The sequence below is a fragment of the Myotis lucifugus genome, unplaced genomic scaffold (genome assembly GCF_000147115.1).
Source record: "Myotis lucifugus unplaced genomic scaffold, Myoluc2.0 scaffold_1, whole genome shotgun sequence".
Classification (NCBI taxonomy): Eukaryota; Metazoa; Chordata; class Mammalia; order Chiroptera; family Vespertilionidae; genus Myotis; species Myotis lucifugus.
Window position 1 is genome coordinate 15372061 of NW_005871049.1, and position 18839 is coordinate 15390899.

Here is an 18839-nt window from a genome sequence, read left to right on the forward strand (position 1 = left end):
TTGGATTGTTGTGTATGAGAGGGGTGAGCTGAACAGATAAGAGTGGTGGTTGGTGAATGAGGTATTTGTAATGGAGACTATGGAGGGATTGCAGTTATTGGTAAAGGCGAGGTCAAGGGTTTGACCAAAAGAATGAGTGGCTGATGGAGGGTGGAAAACCAGATCATTGGAGGAGAGGAGTTAATGAACTGAGGCTGTTAATAGGTGATTCATCTATGAACATATTGAACCAAGAATTATGACAGGAGTTGTAAAAGAGGGTGAAAGTTAGCCAACGTCTGAAATCCTCAAAGAGTGGGAGCAAGTGATCTGATGGTCAGTAAATGACAAAAGAAGTTGAATGATCTGAAATGCAAAAGCTGAAACTTCTAGTGAGAAGGGAGAGATAATAATAGTCTGGGAGGAGCACTGAGGAGCAAAATTTCTTATCCTCCTCCAAGTATAATGATATTGAGGTGTGTGAGAAATACTCAGAGATCTACAAGGGGAGGCAGTCTGTCAAAAAAAAAGAGGATTGAGGATCACAGTCATAAAAAAAACCCAATAGAATGTTTTTGTCAGGAAGTAGTCTTGGCCTCAGGTTCTTTCATTACATATCGGAAAACTGGTGTATTAAGGCACTTTGGGGACTTGTTTACTTGAAATCACGAGTCTAAGAAAATTAAGTTCAATTTAAGTCTATCACTAGCCCAGTATTATAAAAGATTTTTAAATTCACTTTGATCTTAGCTACATAATCGGTGGCACTGTTAAATATCCAGACTTACAAAAGCTTTAAAAGTGAGTACAGTCTATACTTAGTTACTTTGTTTCTTTTTCTTTTCAGTGCTGTTAGCATAAAATTCATCTTGTCTATATTGCAAATTCCCAGATAAATGCAGTTTTTACTTTTTCTACTTTACCAACACAATGGTCAGAATCTTAGAAATTGCTATTTTCATCAATAGAGTCGTTATAGTGAGATGGATAGTTTTATTCATGTACTACTACATGAAGTAATGCTTAGTTTGAGAGAGGGAGTAAACATCTTTAGCATGTGTATTATATCATGTTTTTCCATCTGCTCTTTTTCAGTTTTCCTGGCTGTTACTATTTTTCTCATAAGAGCTCTAAATTTGGTTTGCTTGGTTAATTTTTTCTCTCCCCCTACCCCCTTGAGATTGGATTAAATATATAAATTCGGGGAAGGTTGAAATCTCTAGTGTTACTATTCTCTATGGTAAAATCTCATTCTGTTTGTTGAGTCTTATGTTTTTCAATGATATTTTAAAAGTTGCCTCACATTTGTATGTGTCTTGTTAAGTTGATTCCTAGATCATTTCTTTTTTGTGTGATGATGGAAGATGGTGTTTTTTCACTAATTCCAGATAATCATATCGGAATATAGGGATAATTTAAGTCCTCCTATCTTTTTTTTTAAATTTTAAGTTCTTTATTGTTTAAAGTATTACATAAATCTCCTTTTTCCCCCATTGACCGCTCCCCAGCCTCTCCTACCCCCCAGCACATGCCCTCACCCCGCTCCGGTCGCTCCGGTCTGTGTCCATTGGTTATGCTCATGTGCATGCATACAAGCCTTTTGGTTGGTCTCCTATCTAACTTTTATGCCTGACTTATTTCTCAATTAATTACATTGATTATGCCATAATTTTGTTAATTTCTCTTTAACAGAAGAGCTGGATATTCCTACCTAGAATTATGGCAGATAAATTAACAAGAATTGCTATTGTCAACCATGACAAATGTAAACCTAAGAAATGTCGGCAAGAGTGCAAAAAGAGTTGTCCTGTGGTTCGAATGGGTAAGCTATTCCATGGATCATTTAAAGATTAAGAGATTTTAAAAGGAACAAGTTGGCTTCATAGTTGTCTAGACTTTTGCCATTAGTTTCTTTGAAATGTAAAGAGACCAGATTTTGTTCTGAATTTTTTATTGTTTTATGACTACATGATTCTGTTTCTTTTAAATTATAGGATAATGTATTAGTATCAGTATTTTTAAAAGTTTACTGAATATGAAGTCAAACCAGAGTTCAAGTTACTGATATTCTTACTGTTCTACAAAATCCTGTAATTATTCTAAGTCATGGAGAAAGGATTGCCCATATGTTTGTATTTGATAATATTCTCACTTTAAAGAGCTTAATAAGAATCACTGTTCATGAGATTGTGCTATATTTTCAAGATAAAATAAATTTACAGCAATTCAGAATGGATGAATTGTTTGTAATCTTTAGAACTGTGTTAAAGTAATTGTAACTTTAAATGTACTGATGAGGTACAGTGGGGCCTTGACTTATGAGTTTAATTCGTTCCATGACGGAGCTCGTAACTCAAATTACTCGTATGTCAAATCAATTTTCACCATTACAATGACACGTGATGCTGGGCTGATGTTGTGGCGTTCACTGTGACGTTCGCTGCACCAACTCTCGGTGGGGTATCTGAAGCTGGCTCGTAACCCGAATTTTAGCTCGCAACTCAAAGCAAAAAATCGGCCGAGAGACAGCTCGTATCTCGTAAAACTCGTTAGTCGGGACACTCGTAAGTCAAGGCCCCACTGTATAAGCTTACTGAATCTTAAAAGAGACTTTAGATGTCATCTATTATAGTCTTCCATGCTGTTCAGAAAATCCATTATTAATATTCCTGTTTATATGCCAAGTTTAATTTTGTCTGTATATTAGATAACTACTTAACTTTTTAGAATTTCACTGATCTAGCTAACTTATTTCATTCTTTTCTCTGGTATACATTACCATTTGCAAGGCATATTTTGTGAATTAAATATTTAGGTTAGTCAGCTTAAAAATAAAACTTTTAGGATCTGCCACAATTTTACCAGCATATTTTCTTCCCCTGTAGTAAATTAAACAAAATAAATATATTAGAGTCATCTCCCTCTTGCCTCATAAGAGTATTTTTCTTTTGCCAGGAAAACTATGCATTGAGGTTACACCCCAGTGCAAAATAGTTTGGATTTCTGAAACTCTTTGTATTGGCTGTGGTATTTGTATTAAGGTAAGTGATATTTTATTTACCGAATCAAATTTATAACCTGAAAATGAAATCTGAAAATTCTGAATATATTATAATTGTTTTTAAAGAGGCAAAATATAAAGCAGTGAATAAAGAGTATAAATTTTGTACTTATATCAATAATCTAATATTATTGATTTGTAATTAGGCCAAATTTTTATTTAAAAGTTATCCTCCCTATACTCAATTTCGTAAAGCCATTTCCAACCAAATATATATATATATATTTTCCACCTTTTTATGAGAAGGATATTCTTCACCAGAACTGTTTGGAAATATGAATTCTAAAAATATGAGTTATATAACATACATTTTTTCAAGTCCATATAACTTTAAATTTGCAACTGTGGGGGTGGGGAAGTTAATCCTCACCCGAGGATATTTTTCCATTGATTTTTAGAGAGAGTGGAAAGGAGAGATAAAGAGAAACATCAACATTAATGTGAGAGAGACACATTGATTGGTTGCCTCCTGCACATGCCCTGACCAGGACCAGGGATCGAGCCTGCAACTGAGGTAGGTATGTGCCCTTGACCAGAATCAAACCCAGGACCCTTCACTCTGAGAGCCAAAACTCTATCCACTGAGCAAAACTGGCTAGACCTAAATTTGCAGCTTTTAAATAGAAGTGCATATGGCCAAAATTTTTCAATTTAACCTAATCTTTAAGTGCTTTTTCTGCTGTATTGTACATTCTTCTCGTTGAATTTATTCCATTAGTATAATTTTTCAAAACACCCCAAATTAGTTTTTGTTGCATTGAAAAGTTTAAGGCTTTTGACTTAAGAATTATGAATTTCCAACTTAAATTCATGAAAGATAATTAGGAGCCAGTTCACGAAGTTCTTAATTTAGGTGTTTTTATTCGTAGATAATGCATTTTAGAAAGGACCTTTACCAGAGTATGGATACCACCCTGTTACTTATTCTAATAAGCTTCATGTGTATTCTGCATTGGCTTCCAGAAAGAAAATACCTGAAAGAAGGTATTTCCCTTATTTTGAAAATATAAACAGGAAATATTTCTTCCAGCAAATACTCTTATATACCAATGTTCTCTGGTGCTGGAAATCTGATTTTGAGCAATATATTTTTAATTCTATAAAGAAAGAACTTTATTTTCTTTTTTCACTGCTGTAGGAAAATGAGGTTCCAAAATTTGGGGTATGCACTTCAGTGACTGAAAAGATACTACTGTGATGTCTATTTTGGGGGTGAGGATAGTATATACCCGAAAATTAAAATGCTTATAATTCACTTCATATATGAACACTATGGATATTTTTTCCCTTGTAGATTTAGAGAAGTTTAAATTACTTTAGCCTATAAGTATTTTATGTACACTGATGGAATAAAAAGAATTCTGTAAATGAGGGTAACTTGATTGGCAGAGAAATATCTCATGTAAAGAATTAATAGTTTTGTTTAGAGGGTAGTAAGTATTTATTTAGAAAGCAAAAGTTTTATTTGTTTAATTATCTATGTTCTTATAACATATAATGAGAACTCACTGAAATTTTTCTATACAGGGACTTTGAATTGGTCCCTGAGCTCACTGAACAGTTCTTCTGCTAAACAAATCTCAAATGTGAGATTATACTCTGGGATGTACCTTTTTGAAGTTAGCTGTACTTCTGATAAGTTCCTCTAGCCACATTACCACTCTTTTTATATATTAATTTCAGAGAGGAAAGGAGGGGGAGAGAGAGGTAGAAACATCAATGATGAGAATCATTGGTTGGCTGCCTCTTACACACCCCACACTGGGGATAGGGAATGTGCCCGGATGGGGAATCAGACCCTGACCTCCTGGTTCATAGGTCGACACTCAACCACTGAGCCACGCTGGCAGGACCACATTACCACTCTTAAATTAACCTCCAGTTCTTGCCATTCTTGTTTCATAGCCATTTATCTGATTACTAGTCAAGTATTATTTGAGTAAGGTTTTTTATGAATAAATCTTTTTTTATGTGAATTTACTCAGAATAAGAAACTTTATTTTCATATGGAAAGTTAAAAAACCACAGCAGAAAGACATTAATCCTTGCTCTATCCAAATGTTATGCTAGCTGTTGTTGGGACATAAATAGACAAAAAAGGTATAATCCATGACCTTAAAGGACTTAAGGTAGAAACAGATGTATACAAAGACAGGAAGAAGGAAGTAGAGGGAAGGAATCTGTCATAGGCTGAATATGCAGTTGTATAGTACTCAATAACCATGTTTTATCTTGCCTTCTTTTATCTAATAACTAGAGGCCCCGGTGCACAAAAATTTGTGCCCTCGGGGGGGGGGGAGGGAGTGGGGGTCCCTCAGCCCGGCCAGTGCCCTCTCGCAGTCTGGGACCCCTCGGGAGATAACGACCTGCTGGCTTAGGCCTGCTCCCAGGTGGCAGAGGGCAGGCCCAATCCCTAGGTGCAGCCCTGGTCGGGCTCAGAGCAGGGCTTATTGGGGAGTTGGGGCGCCACCCCGTCATGCACAGAGCGGGGCGGATCGGGAGGTTGTGATGCCACCCTCAGTCACGCTCAGGGTAGGGCCAATTGGGGGGTTGGGGCACCGTCCCCTGTCACACTCAAGGCAGGGTCGATGGGGAGGTTGCGGCGCCACCCCCTGTCACTCACAGAGCAGGGCCCATCAGGGGGGTTGGGGCTCCGTACCCTGTCACGCACAGAGCAGGGTCGATCAGGGGGTTGGGGAGCTCCCCCCTGTCACGCACAGAGCGGGGCTGATCAGGGGGTTGAGGAGCTCCCCCCTGTCACTCACAGAGTAGGGCGGATCAAGGGGTTGGGGCACCGCACCCTGTCATACTCAGGGCAGGGCCAATGGGGAGGTTATGGCTCTACCCCGTCACACACAGAGCAGGGCCGATCGGGGGTTGGGGCGCCGCACCCTGTCACACACAGAGCAGGGCGGATCAGGGGGTTGGGGCACCGCACCCTGTCATACTCAGGGCAGGGCCAATGGGGAGGTTATGGCTCTACCCCGTCACACACAGAGCAGGGCCGATCGGGGGTTGGGGCGCCGCACCCTGTCACACACAGAGCTGCAGGGCGATCATGGGGTTTGGGCGCTGCCCCCTGTCACGCTGATCCCGGTGCCGGGAGGCCTCGCGGCTCCGCTGATCCCGGTGCTGGGAGGCATATTACCCTTTTACTATATAGGATAGAGGCCTGGTGCACGGGTGGGGGCTGGCTGGTTTGCCCTGAAGGGTATCCTGGATCAGGGTGGGGGTCCCGCTTGGGTGCCTGGCCAGCCTGGGTGAGGGGCTGATGGCTGTTTGCAGCTGGTCACACCCCTTCAGGGTGGGGGTCCCCACTGGGTTGCCTGGCCAGTCTGGGTGAGGGGCTGAGGGCTGTTGTCAGGCTGGCGGGTGACTGAAGCTCCCAACCTGTCCTTTTTTTCTTTTTTTTTTATTCTGGGCCAGCTTTAGCTCAGAGGCTTGGCTCCAGCTCTGAGGCCTCGGCTGCTGAAAGCGGGTATCTGGTTTGTTTGGGTTCTATAATCGAAACACTGTTTCAACTCCAGCTCTGAGATCCCGGCTGGCTGAAAGCAGTTTTCTGGGGTTTTGTTTAGCTTCTATATTTGTAACAATGTTTCAAACTGCAAGCTCAGAGGCTGGCAGCGGCAGGTGGGGAACATTGGCTTCCTCCGTCACTGAAGCAAGCAAGCCTCCTGTTAGCTTCAAGCTGCCTGGCTGCTGGCCGCCATCTTGGCTGGCAGTTAATTTGCATATCGCCCTGATTAGCCAATGGGAAGGGTAGCGGAGGTACGGCTAATTACCATGTCTTTCTTTTATTAGATAGGATGTAAACAAATGCGCACAAAACTTCCAAGTTCTGTAGTTTTTCAGTAATTATTAAATGAACATTAAATATCTAAGATTATGGCAGTCACTAAGGGTAATGCGAAATTAGTTTGCCTTCTAGAAACTTTTAAGGAAATAAAAGTAAATGAAAAATATTTTACATCTTTGGGCAACTCCATGTTGAGAAGATTGCTTATAAAAACTACTTAATCTTTCCATTTTAGTCAACTGTTTATTTGTAAAAATTAACACAAAATTACTTCTTTACTTTAAATAACAGAAATGCCCCTTTGGCGCCTTATCAATTGTCAATTTACCAAGCAACTTGGAAAAAGAAACAACACATCGATATTGTGCCAATGCCTTCAAACTTCACAGGTATATTTTCAAGTAAACTTTCTTCTTCGGTAAAATGCATTTGGAATTTTCAGAGATATGCAAGACTGGGAAAAAACTGTATTATCCATGCACTAAAGAGAAATACAATATTGTAACATCACAGGGAATCATATTATATATGTCAGTTGTTTATTCTGGCTAGCATTAGAGTTACCTGGGGCTCTTTTTAAAACTAATGCCCAGGTTTCAGCCCAATTGAGTTACGTCCTATCTCTGGGTGAAAAGTCTGGACCTCAGTAAGTTGTAAAAGCTCCAAGATTATTCTAATATATAACTGAGGTTGAGAATCACTATTGTAAATAAACCTGTATTCCCAGAATGACTTTTAAGGAAACTTGTCCTTGATTTTATTTATTGATTTCATGATCAACAGAGAATATTACTCCCAACTTGGACATATATTATTAAATTACAGGAGTCCTTTGAGGGTTTTTATCTGCTAAACACTGATATTTTTAATCTGGAAGTCTAGATTTAACTAATAAAAAGGTATTTCTCAACCTGCCAGCTTTAAGGGGCCTCCTGCAGCAGGGAGAATGAAGTGGAATATTTCTGGTTGATGTGGCACTTCTCCCTTGTAAGTAAGTGGCAGGAAAACAACAACAACAAAAACAACAGTGTGAGGTTGCACCTGCTATGATATTTTTTACCGAAGCATTTTTTTATACATTAAAACTGAGCCTTATATGCAAAGAATAATTGTTACTTTAGTACAGACTTTGAATAAATAAAACTTGGAGTAATATTGCCATAGATGCATTTCTAACAATTAACAGTTTAAGTTGATCTTGGCTGGGGTTTTTTCTAATAGCCAATAATATCTGGCATATATCTCTTAGCTTAATGGATGTGTGTGGCGTGCAAGTGTATTAAAGTATGCCATTCTGATATTATGTAGCTTTTTCTGAGTTTTATTATTTTTGTATACTTTGGCAGGTTACCTATCCCTCGACCAGGTGAAGTTTTGGGATTAGTTGGAACTAATGGTATTGGAAAGTCAACTGCTTTAAAAATTTTAGCAGGAAAGCAAAAGCCAAACCTTGGAAAGTACGATGTATGTATTACCACCTTATAAAAAATAGATAGCTTGGGTTGGTTTTGTGAGACTGAAAGAGAGTGTATATGTCATTTTGTTTTGTTTTATTTTGCTTTTGTTAATCCTTACCCAAGGATATTTTTCCATTGATTTTTAGAGAGAGTGGAAGGAAGGGGGAGAGACAGAGAGAGAGAAACATCAATTTGAGAGAGATACATTAATTAGTTGCCTCCCACATGCACCCCGACCAGGACTGGGGATCGAGCCTGCAACTGAGGTAACATGCCCTTGACCAAAATCAAACCTGGGACCCTTCAGTCCACAGGCTAACCAATGCTCTATCCACTGATGCAAACCGTCTAGGGCTGTGTCTATTTTTTTTTTTTTAAGTTATTTTTAAAATTATTTGTGGAATTAATGCTAAGAAACTATACAGAGATGAAACTCCTTCATTTTTTAATTAAAATCTGTTGGTGCTACTTATCTGATTATTCTGAGTTTTATTAAACTGTTATGAGTTGGTATACCTTGATTTGAAATTAAATCCTCAATATTAAGATTAAGTTAGAAGCCAAAAGTATTCTATTTGGACACATGTTCTATTTTGTGTAACAGTCATCCTCCTTGCAATTATATTATTAAATTAAATTCAGGTAATTATATTTATATTTCTAGGATCCACCAGATTGGCAAGAAATTTTGACTTACTTCCGTGGATCTGAATTGCAAAATTACTTTACCAAGATTCTAGAAGATGACCTCAAAGCTATTATCAAGCCTCAGTATGTAGACCAGATTCCCAAGGCTGCAAAGGTCAGTTGCTTTTTAGGAGGAATTTATACTTTATAGATATTGATGGAGGTATAAAAAAATATATCAAATTAAAGCAAAGATTGAAGGGATTTTAACATTGAATTTAATTTTAATATTGGAGGAAAACAGTAATGACTGTTTTTGGTATATTATGACAGGGGACCGTAGGATCTATTTTGGACCGAAAGGATGAAACAAAGACACAAGCAATTGTATGTCAACAGCTTGGTAAGTGTTTATTTTGTGTATGTGTTTTAATAGGTCCTAAAGTTTAATTATAAAACAAATGTCTTTATATGGATTATTGAAATACTAGAGGCCCGGTGCACAAAAATTTGTGCACTCGGGGGGTCCCTCAGCCCGGCCTGTGCCCTCTCTCAGTCTGGGAACCCTCGGGGGATGTTCACCTGCTGGCTTAAGCCCGCTTCCCGGGGGATGGGCCTAAGCTGGCAGTTAGACATCCCTCTGGCAGCCCAGGAGCCCTCGGGGGGTGTCCACTTGCCAGCAGGGAGCAGGCCTAAGCTGCAGTCAGACATCCTTAGCACTGCTGAGGAGGCGGGAGAGGTTCCCACCACCACCGCTGTATTGGCAGCCATTAGCCTGGCTTGTGGCTGAGCAGAGCTCCCCATGTGGGGGCTCACTGACCACTAGGGGGCAGCTCCTGCATTGAGCGTCTGCCCCCTGGTGGTCAGTGTGTGTCATAGTGACCAGTCATTCCCAGTTCTGCTGTTAGGGTCAATTTGCATATTACCCTTTTATTATATAGGATAGAGGCCTGGTGCATGGGTGGGGGCCGGCTGGTTTGCCCTGAAGGATGTCCCGGATCAGGGTGGGGGTCCCGCTGGGGTGCCTGGCCAGCCGGGGTGAGCGACTGAGGGCCGTTTTCAGATTGCCCATGCCCCTTTCAGGGTGGGGGTCCCCACTGGAGTGCCTGGCCAGCCTGGGTGAGGGGCTGATGGCTGTTTGCAGGCTGGCCACAGCCCCCAGCCACCCAAACTCCCAGTGGAGGCTGGCTGGAAGCAGGTATCTGGGATTTATTTATCTTCTATAATTGAAACTTTGTTGCCTTGAGCGGAGGCCACAGCCAGCCAGGGCAGGCAGGAAGCTTGGCTTCCTCCATCGCTGGGGCAACCCAGCCTCCTGCTTGCTCCAGCTCCATGGCTGCTGGCCGCCATCTTGGTTGGGTTAATTTGCATATTGTCACTCTGATTGGCTGGTGGACGTGGCTTGGGGCATAGCGGAGGTGTGGTCAATTTGCATGTTTCTCTTTTATTAGATTAGATATGGGAAATCTCTGGTAGTTGTCATCTTTACTTTTTATTTTGCACAATTTCCAACTGAAATAGTCAAACTCAGAATGACCTACAATATAAATTTTACTTAGCAGAGGTGAAATAAAACTTATAATGTTAAACACAATGCCTCTATGTTCTTTGTAGATCTAACCCATCTAAGAGAACGAAATGTGGAAGATCTTTCAGGAGGAGAGTTGCAGAGATTTGCTTGTGCTGTTGTTTGCATACAGAAAGCTGACATGTAGGTTACCTTATACCTTTTATAGATCTCAATCCTTACTTTAGAGCTTTTATTTGTAATACTGCTAATAAAACGGTGGTTTTGAGAGAAACAATACAAGTAGTATCTAAGATTCTCATTTTGAGGTAAGCTGAAGCAGTTGTGCATCAACTGCCCATTCTACCTGTTCTTCCTACAGGGGGAGAAACTCATTTATTTAGATAAATACTTTACAATTGATGGGGTCCTGAGCTTTTTACTATGAAGTAAGTTGTTTATTATTTAAACTCTCTTTGTACATAAGAAGAATATTTTTTTAAAATACATCTTTATTGATTTCAGAGAGGAAGGGAGAGGGAAAGAGAGATAGAAACATCAATGATGAGAGAGAATCATTGATTGGCTGCCTCCTGCACATCCCCCACTGGGGATAAAGCCCGCAACCCAAGCATGTGCCCTTGGCTGGAATCGAACCTGGGACCCTTCAGTCCGCAGGCTGACGCTCTATCCACTGAGCCAAACCAGCTAGGGCGAGAAGAATATTTTTTAAGGCTTAATTAAGCTCTCTAACAAAGCCAGCAAGTTTTTTTATAAATACCTCAAGTAGAATATAAGGTCTGAATATAACTCTGAATCAGGGTGGCATGCTATGTGAGAGTAAAAGGCCAGTTTCCTTCCTACCTTCCAGTGCCTCTCTTCTCCCCAGTACTTCCTGCTCCCATATTCCACGTTTCTGCTCTGGCATCCAAAGCAGGCTACCTCTCTAAAGTAGTCTATAATTCTGTGCGCTGCCCTCCACTCCAGAAACTTACTTGCTTAATGCAACTGACTTCAGCTGTTTAAGAGAAAAGCTCTCTGTATTACTTTGGACTAAATCAGAATATTTTTCATAAGCAGGTAACAATTTGTAAGGTAGCCTAATCTGGGAGTGTTTCTCCATGTTCAGTATGCAGTTCGGCTTTTCGTAATTTCTTCTTCTGAACAAAATACAGAAGTTTTTACCATTACAGGGTAGACTCCTCGTTAGAATAGGGGGATTTTTGTTGTTGCCAAACATGAACTATATTATAGGGTTTTAAAATAACATGCAAGATAGAATTATGTCATACTTCTCTTTCAAATTATGTTTGCTTTTCTTTTTCATAGTTTCATGTTTGATGAACCTTCTAGTTACCTAGATGTCAAGCAGCGTTTAAAGGCTGCTATTACTATCCGATCCCTAATAAATCCAGATAGGTAAGTACAGATTTGCCATGTGCCTGTGTTATTTTTGGGGGGGAGTTTTACAGATTTCTAAAGATTAAACACTGGGGCCATCAATGTCATATACATGTGCATGTTTTCCATGTTGGTTATTTGGAGCTACCATTTGAATTTACCTTCCTCTAACTAGAATATAGGTTTTTAATGCAAGATCATTTACTACTATGCCTGGTTCCAGGGAACTATGAATGCTCTGAAATGATCTGCAAATTCTGGTACAAATGAATGGGTTTCTGGGAAGCAGATCCTTAGCTCTTACCAGATCCTCAAATGAATGTGTCACTCAGACACACACAGAATTTAGAAAATAAGGATCAACAGGATAATTTCAGTTTTTCAGGGTCTTTCTGAGCACAAGAGAATTCTTAACCTCTGTTAAGTAATCATAACACCCTGTATATATGGGGTGCTTTTGTAGTTTGCAGAGTTTCTGAATCCATTATCTCATTTGAGCCTCATAGTAATCTTCTAAGTTAGAATAGAATCTTTCAACTATCAGTGATAAAGAAACAAATTTAGTTGGGCCAAATAGCAGCTATAATTTTTACCTTGTACATAGGCCTGGCTCTTTGGGGAATGCAAGAGTATAAAATGTAGTCCCAGTATTCAAGGACTTCACAGCCTGATAAAGAAAATACATAAGCAGTCAAGTTCTAAACTCTAGCTCTTTTTTATAAAATGTATTTATATCCCTTTATTATACTGAAATAAAAGTCATAGACAATCTACCTTCACACATAATTTTTTTTAAAATATCAAGTAATGGCCTAACCATAATGAAAAAGTTAGTGATTTATAACCAACTGACATGTATCTCAATTTGTAAATATTCAGCCAAATCACTACAGTCCGAAATTATCAGACTACAGAACCTTCACTGTCAAAGGATAACATGTCAAAGCAAATTATATTAACAAAGTGAAGAAAATGGTTGAGCTAGACATTTGCACATATGTGCTAGGTCTTTGATACAGGTTTAAAATAATCTCTCGTGATAAATTGACACAAAGTTAAAAGAAGTATATCTGTATCCTGAAATTCTACATGTCAAAGGACACATTCAGTCTTTAATGCTTTACAAAGATTTGGGAGATCATTATCTTTGGATAAACAATGAAAAAAAGAGGGTGGATTGGAGAAAGGAAAAATAATACAAGGGATTCTCTAGAATTTGACCTCTAATAACATCTTCAGTAAGATTGAAAACCAACAGTTAAACCAAAATTAATTGTAGTGTATAAATTTTCACAGCATAGATTTCTCATTATGGTGCAGATTCCTGTTTTTTTCCAAATCCTCAGAAAATAGAGTGGTCCTCCTAAATTATTTTTTACATTTTTTAAATGTTTTTTATTGATTTAGATTGATTTAGAGAGAGAGAGAGAGAGAGAGAGAGAGAGAAACATAATTGAGAGAGAAAGCATCTATCGGCTGCCTTCTGCATGGGCCCTATTGGGGATTGAGACCACAACCCATGCATGTGCCCTGACCAGGAATCGAACCAGCAACCTCTTGTTGCATGGGTTGATGGTCAACCAGTCAGCCACACCAGCTGGCTTTTTTTTTACATTTTGAACTTTTGCATAAGCTCCATTTGAAAGTAAGGAAAACAGGAGGTTTGACCTGATTATTGTTTTTTCTTTTTAAAGTAAATTAAAAACCACTAGATAATACTGTGTTGCCTTACATTGGGCCTTAAAGATTTTAATGGTAAAAAATAGAGGACTATTCCAGGTAATGGAATATTGCCAACAGAAACATAAGGCAGGATGAGTACTGGCTCTCTAATACTTCCTTTTCATATTAAATTTTCCCCCTACTTTTCATTCCTACTTTTACTATCTGACACCTGGATTACTGTGACAGCTTCCTTTAAGAAAGTATGGTTCTTCTTGCCTGGTTAATCTTCCTGAAGTGATGTTTTTTCATATAATTCTTTTATTCTAAAACTGGGCTGTAGCTTCTAGCCATATTTTGCTATTTTTATTTTAATTGAAATAAATTCATTTCTTTAATCAAACTAGTTACATTGTAAGTGCTGCGCATTCCATGTAGTTAATCGCCATCACATGGGACAACATAAAACATTTCCATAATCAGGGAAAGTTCTACTGGATAATGCTGTTTAAGAACCTATCATTTTCCCCATTGCCTATTAACATAAGTCCAAATTCCTCATCATTTAACAACTTTATTAAATATCTGTTTGATGCATAACACAAGAGTAAAGATCATTGCAGCCTTCAGGGTGTTTGTGGACAAGTTGTAGGGTACTCAGAAAGTACAAGTATTAGATCAGAGTGACAAAAGTTCAAGAATGAGGGAATGAACATTCATTTGACTATAAGGGTGTTCCTACAGAAGTTAGGATTTGAGATGGTAGGAGGGACTTCCAACAAGTGAGGATTTAGGCAGGAGACGTTTTAGAAGATAGAATACCCCCGAAACACACAAATGGAAAAGTGGATTGTTTAGGAAATAATGAAAGACCCATTTTTCAGTGTGTCCTATATATAAATGAAGTAAAAATAGCAGCTTCAGTTTTAGAAGGTCTTAAAAGAAAGTCTAATTATGTTATTTGTTTCTTTGGAAACTGAGAGCCATGTCTAGGGACCTGAAGAAAGTGAGATTTGTCTTTCCCAGCTACATTGGAAATTCTCAGATTCAGGATTCTGTCTGTCATTCTCCATGCATCCCCTACCACAGCCAGCATGGGACAAGTAGAGAGATTGAATGTGTAAGGGGAATAGCATAATAATCAGTTAGGCTACATCTGATTTAAATCTATTAATTGTTTCTGCTTTGTAAAGTTTATTTTAAAATGTATATTAGTAAAATATATTTTTTATATATTTAATATTAACTCTTTTTTCTTTTAGTTTAGGATACCAGTTTGAAATATGAACATTGATAGAGTCATATTTAAAGAAATATTTTATGGCTTTTGTTTAATATGGTCTTTATACTTAATTTTTTAAAAATATATATCTTTTCCTGAAATTTACACTGTGGTTCATAAAAGTTACATAGCAGTTATAATTAAATATAATTTTAATGTTATATATATTGTTACATCTTAAATCTATATTAATTTTCAGATATATCATTGTGGTGGAGCATGATCTAAGTGTATTAGATTATCTCTCTGACTTCATCTGCTGTTTATATGGCGTACCAAGTGCATACGGTGTTGTCACTATGCCTTTTAGTGTAAGAGAAGGTAACTTGCAAAACTGTTTTCACAATGCTGTATTCTCTCTACTCTAATGCTTAAGAAAATGTACTGTTGTTGATATTAAGTCCCTCTAATATGACTTATCTAAAACTCTAGTCTCATGAAATTTAACCATGTAACAGAATATATATTTGGTTATATTCATCAGTTATAATACAAAACCTGTATCTTTTTGGAGAATTTTCTGTTGGGGTGGATAGAAATAAACTTGGCAGAATAGTTTTACTATTTATTTGCTATATTAAAAGTTTCTTTTATATTTTAGCTTCTGTAGAAACTTTTATATATCATCTTCAACTTCATCTGTGACAGGCCAATACCAGTAGTGAAACTCTTTTTTTTTTTTTTTTCAATATATTTTATTGATTTTTTACAAAGAGGAGAGAGAAGGATAGAGAGTTAGAAACATCAATGAGAGAGAAACATCGATCAGCTGCCTCCTGCACACCCTCCACTGGGGATGTGCCCGCAACCAAGGTACATGCCCTTGGCCGGAATCGAACCTGGGACCCTTGAGTCCGCAGGCCGACGCTCTATCCACTGAGCCAAACCGGTTAGGGCCAGTAGTGGAACTCTTAAAATTCATTTAGTGCTTATCTTGTTTCAAATGTATGTTATCTATCCTAAGTTTGTAGAATTAGGGCTGCCTAAAAGTCTAATAAGATAGTTTACTAAGTATATATTACAGTTTAGGAACTGACTGTAAGTCTAGTAAAATAGCTTAGTGAGTATATTTTTATGTATTCCTTCTACTTTCAGGAAAGAGGGCCTCTCTGGCCTCTCTTTTCCATGCGCTTCCCTACCTAAGCAAGTTAGACAAAAGTAAAAACTAGCCTACCACTAAGTGGCTCCTGAAACAATATCTGTGCACTCTCCATCTAGTATGCCTTTTCCTTTTCGTTTCTATTTCCTTTCTCTGCTTTCCTTCTTTTATTTTCCTTTATATTTCTTCTCTTTGGCTCTGCCTTCGGCTGACAACCTAGAATACCGAAAAGGACTACTTAGTCCATATTTTTAAAAAATAGCAGTCTATAACTGATAGTCTTTGTGATACCTAGCCCTTTTGGAAAAAGAAATTTCTATTGCATTATACATTTTGCATAAAAAGGCAGTGGTAGCTTTTTTATTTTATAAAAACATATAAATATTTTTTAAAATATATTTTTATTGATTTCAGAGAGAAAGGGAGATAGAAACATTAATGATGAGAATCACTGACCAGCTGCCTCCTGCACACCCTGCCCACAACCTGCACATGTGCCCTGACTAGAAATCGAACCGTGACCTCCTGCTTTATAGGTCAATGTTCAACCACTGAGCCACGCCGGCTAGGCTTAGTTTAAGGGGAAGGATTTGTTATCACTTCTTAAACTTTGAGATAAATAGATACATATTTTAAGGAAAAATTGTGAGATTGCTGTTTTCTTTCTAATAGTCTTAAAGAGATGATATTAGAAGTTATTCTTTACATCTTATTTTCCTCAATTGGCCAATATTTATTTATTGAGTATTCTAGCATATAGTAGTAATAGTTCTACAATCTTGTTGAAAATTATGTGGATAATCACTTGTCAATTCTGTTTATGAATGCCTTGTGTAAAGGCTTTGCCACTGAAAAAAATAATCCCTGGTGAGGTTTTTAATGTGCCTTATCTGTTAAAACAATTCAAATAGCAAACCACTTAATCTTTCTGCTTTCCTTTAGTAAAACTGAAATTAAAGCAAAATATATAACTCTTTAAACTGTAAAAGCGGTAAGACAAACATTGCAGTAAGAATGTAAAGGTTGATTTATTAATGTTTTGCTCAAAGTCCCTTATTTCTCTGCATCTTCCTTTTCTTACCTTGTAAATTATGCACTTGGACTAAATGTTCACTAAGGTTCCTTTCCTTCAAGTTTATGTTTTTATTTAATTTTTGGTTTTAATTTTTTTAACCTCACATAAAGATTTTTTTTAAATGCTACTTTTGGCAAAACCAATGTATCTCTTCATATGTTCTGTCAGCAAATATTTATTGAACACACCTATGTTTTAGGCTGAGCTTACAGGCCCCCTGATGTGGCTCTCAGTTCCAGATGAAACAAATAACATTCTTAGACTTTCTTTCAAGACCTTCCAAAACTTCAGTCAGTCTTTCTCTTCTCTTACATATAGCAAATACTGAAAAGAGTGTTTTTGTTTATTTGTTTCCCAAATAATCCACTTTTTCATTTCTGTGTCTGCCATTATGGATCTTAACAACTTTAGTGTGGAAGGATTCTCATATATAATAAGTTAGTTTATTTCCAGTTTTTATATCCTGTTAAATATGTTTTGCTTTTTATTGATTTCAGAGAGAGGAAAAGAGAGAGGGATACCATCAATGATGAGAAAGTATCATTGATCGGCTGCCTCCTGCATGCCCCCTATTGGGGATCAAGCCGGAAACCTGAGCATGTGCCCAAACCAATCAGGAATGGAACTGTGACCTCCTCGTTCATGGGTCAACACTCAACCACTGAGTGACACTAGCCAGGCTTTAAAACCTTTTAGATAATGGTGTTTGACTTTGTATAATGAAGCCAAAAAGTGTCAAATGAAGTTCATTATTATCAATGTTTTAGAAACCTGCAAAAATAATTAGGGGATAAATGCAGTAAATTATAACCTCAGTGTATAATTATAGCTCATGTGAAAATGAATACTCATAATTTAAATAGTTTATTTAAAAAATTATTCCCCAGCCTGGCTGGCGTGGTTCAGTGGTTAAGCATCAACCTATGAACCAGGAGGTTGTGGTTCAATTCCCACTTGGGGCACATGCCCGGGTTACTGGCTTGGTCCCCCATAGGGGTCGTGCGGGAGGCAGGCAATCAGTGATTCTCTCATCATTGATGTTTCTATCTCACCCTCTTCCTTCCTATAAAAATATTATTTAAAAAAAAAAGGAACTTGTTGCTTTTTTTAAGTTATTCCCCAAACTATTTTATATCATTTTATGTCAATTTATGAAAATAATCCACTTTTACTAGTCATTTTTAGAGAAAAATTACAATTTGTGAGTTAAAAATGAGCAGCAGGATTGGCATCGTATGCTTTTGCATTAAACCTGCTGGGGGAAATATCTTATAAAATCACATCATAATGAAAGGATGTGCTTTGTATGTGTGTGTATATATATAGGCCACATATATGTGCACGAATTATTTAAACTTTCATTAGACACATAAAACACTGGGTTGTCACTGCATGTTATCATAAATCCACAGAAATTAAAAGCCTGTGCTTACAGTGATCCCGAGAGAGCCTGAGGTTTGAACTCTAATGTAATAATTTCTTGCTGTAGAGAAAGTTTTTTTTAATTGATCTTTACTAATCTGTTGTCAATGATTTTTCAATAGGCATAAACATTTTTTTGGATGGCTACGTTCCAACAGAAAATTTGAGATTCAGAGATGCGTCACTTGTTTTTAAAGTGGCTGAGACAGCAAACGAAGAAGAAGTTAAAAAAATGTGTATGTATAAATATCCCGGAATGAGAAAAAAGATGGGAGAGTTTGAGCTAGCAATTGTAGCTGGAGAGTTTACAGATTCTGAAATCATGGTGATGTTGGGGGAAAATGGTAAGTTTTTCTAATTTTATGATATGTGAACATCTGTTCTGTTTACCTAGTAACTTAATTTTAACTGCTCCATGAAAAACTCAGTTATAGGTTTGGAAGCTGGATCGAATCCATACATTTCTCAGTA

At 37.8% G+C, this 18839-nt stretch overlaps 1 protein-coding gene across 3 annotated transcripts in view; it reads left to right on the forward strand.

Moving 5' to 3' along the window:
• Positions 1-18839, forward strand: part of ABCE1 (ATP binding cassette subfamily E member 1) — a 34134-nt gene that overhangs the window by 5554 nt on the left and 9741 nt on the right. For all 3 annotated transcript variants that reach the window (XM_023754771.1, XM_006081739.3, XM_006081740.3), the window contains exons 2-11: positions 1672-1801; positions 2935-3020; positions 7128-7225; positions 8183-8300; positions 8958-9095; positions 9254-9323; positions 10535-10631; positions 11757-11846; positions 14972-15093; positions 18491-18712. In XM_023754771.1, coding sequence (XP_023610539.1) covers positions 1699-1801; positions 2935-3020; positions 7128-7225; positions 8183-8300; positions 8958-9095; positions 9254-9323; positions 10535-10631; positions 11757-11846; positions 14972-15093; positions 18491-18712 — 1144 coding nt within the window. In that variant the 5' untranslated portion in view covers positions 1672-1698. The remainder of the gene's footprint in view (positions 1-1671; positions 1802-2934; positions 3021-7127; positions 7226-8182; positions 8301-8957; positions 9096-9253; positions 9324-10534; positions 10632-11756; positions 11847-14971; positions 15094-18490; positions 18713-18839) is intronic.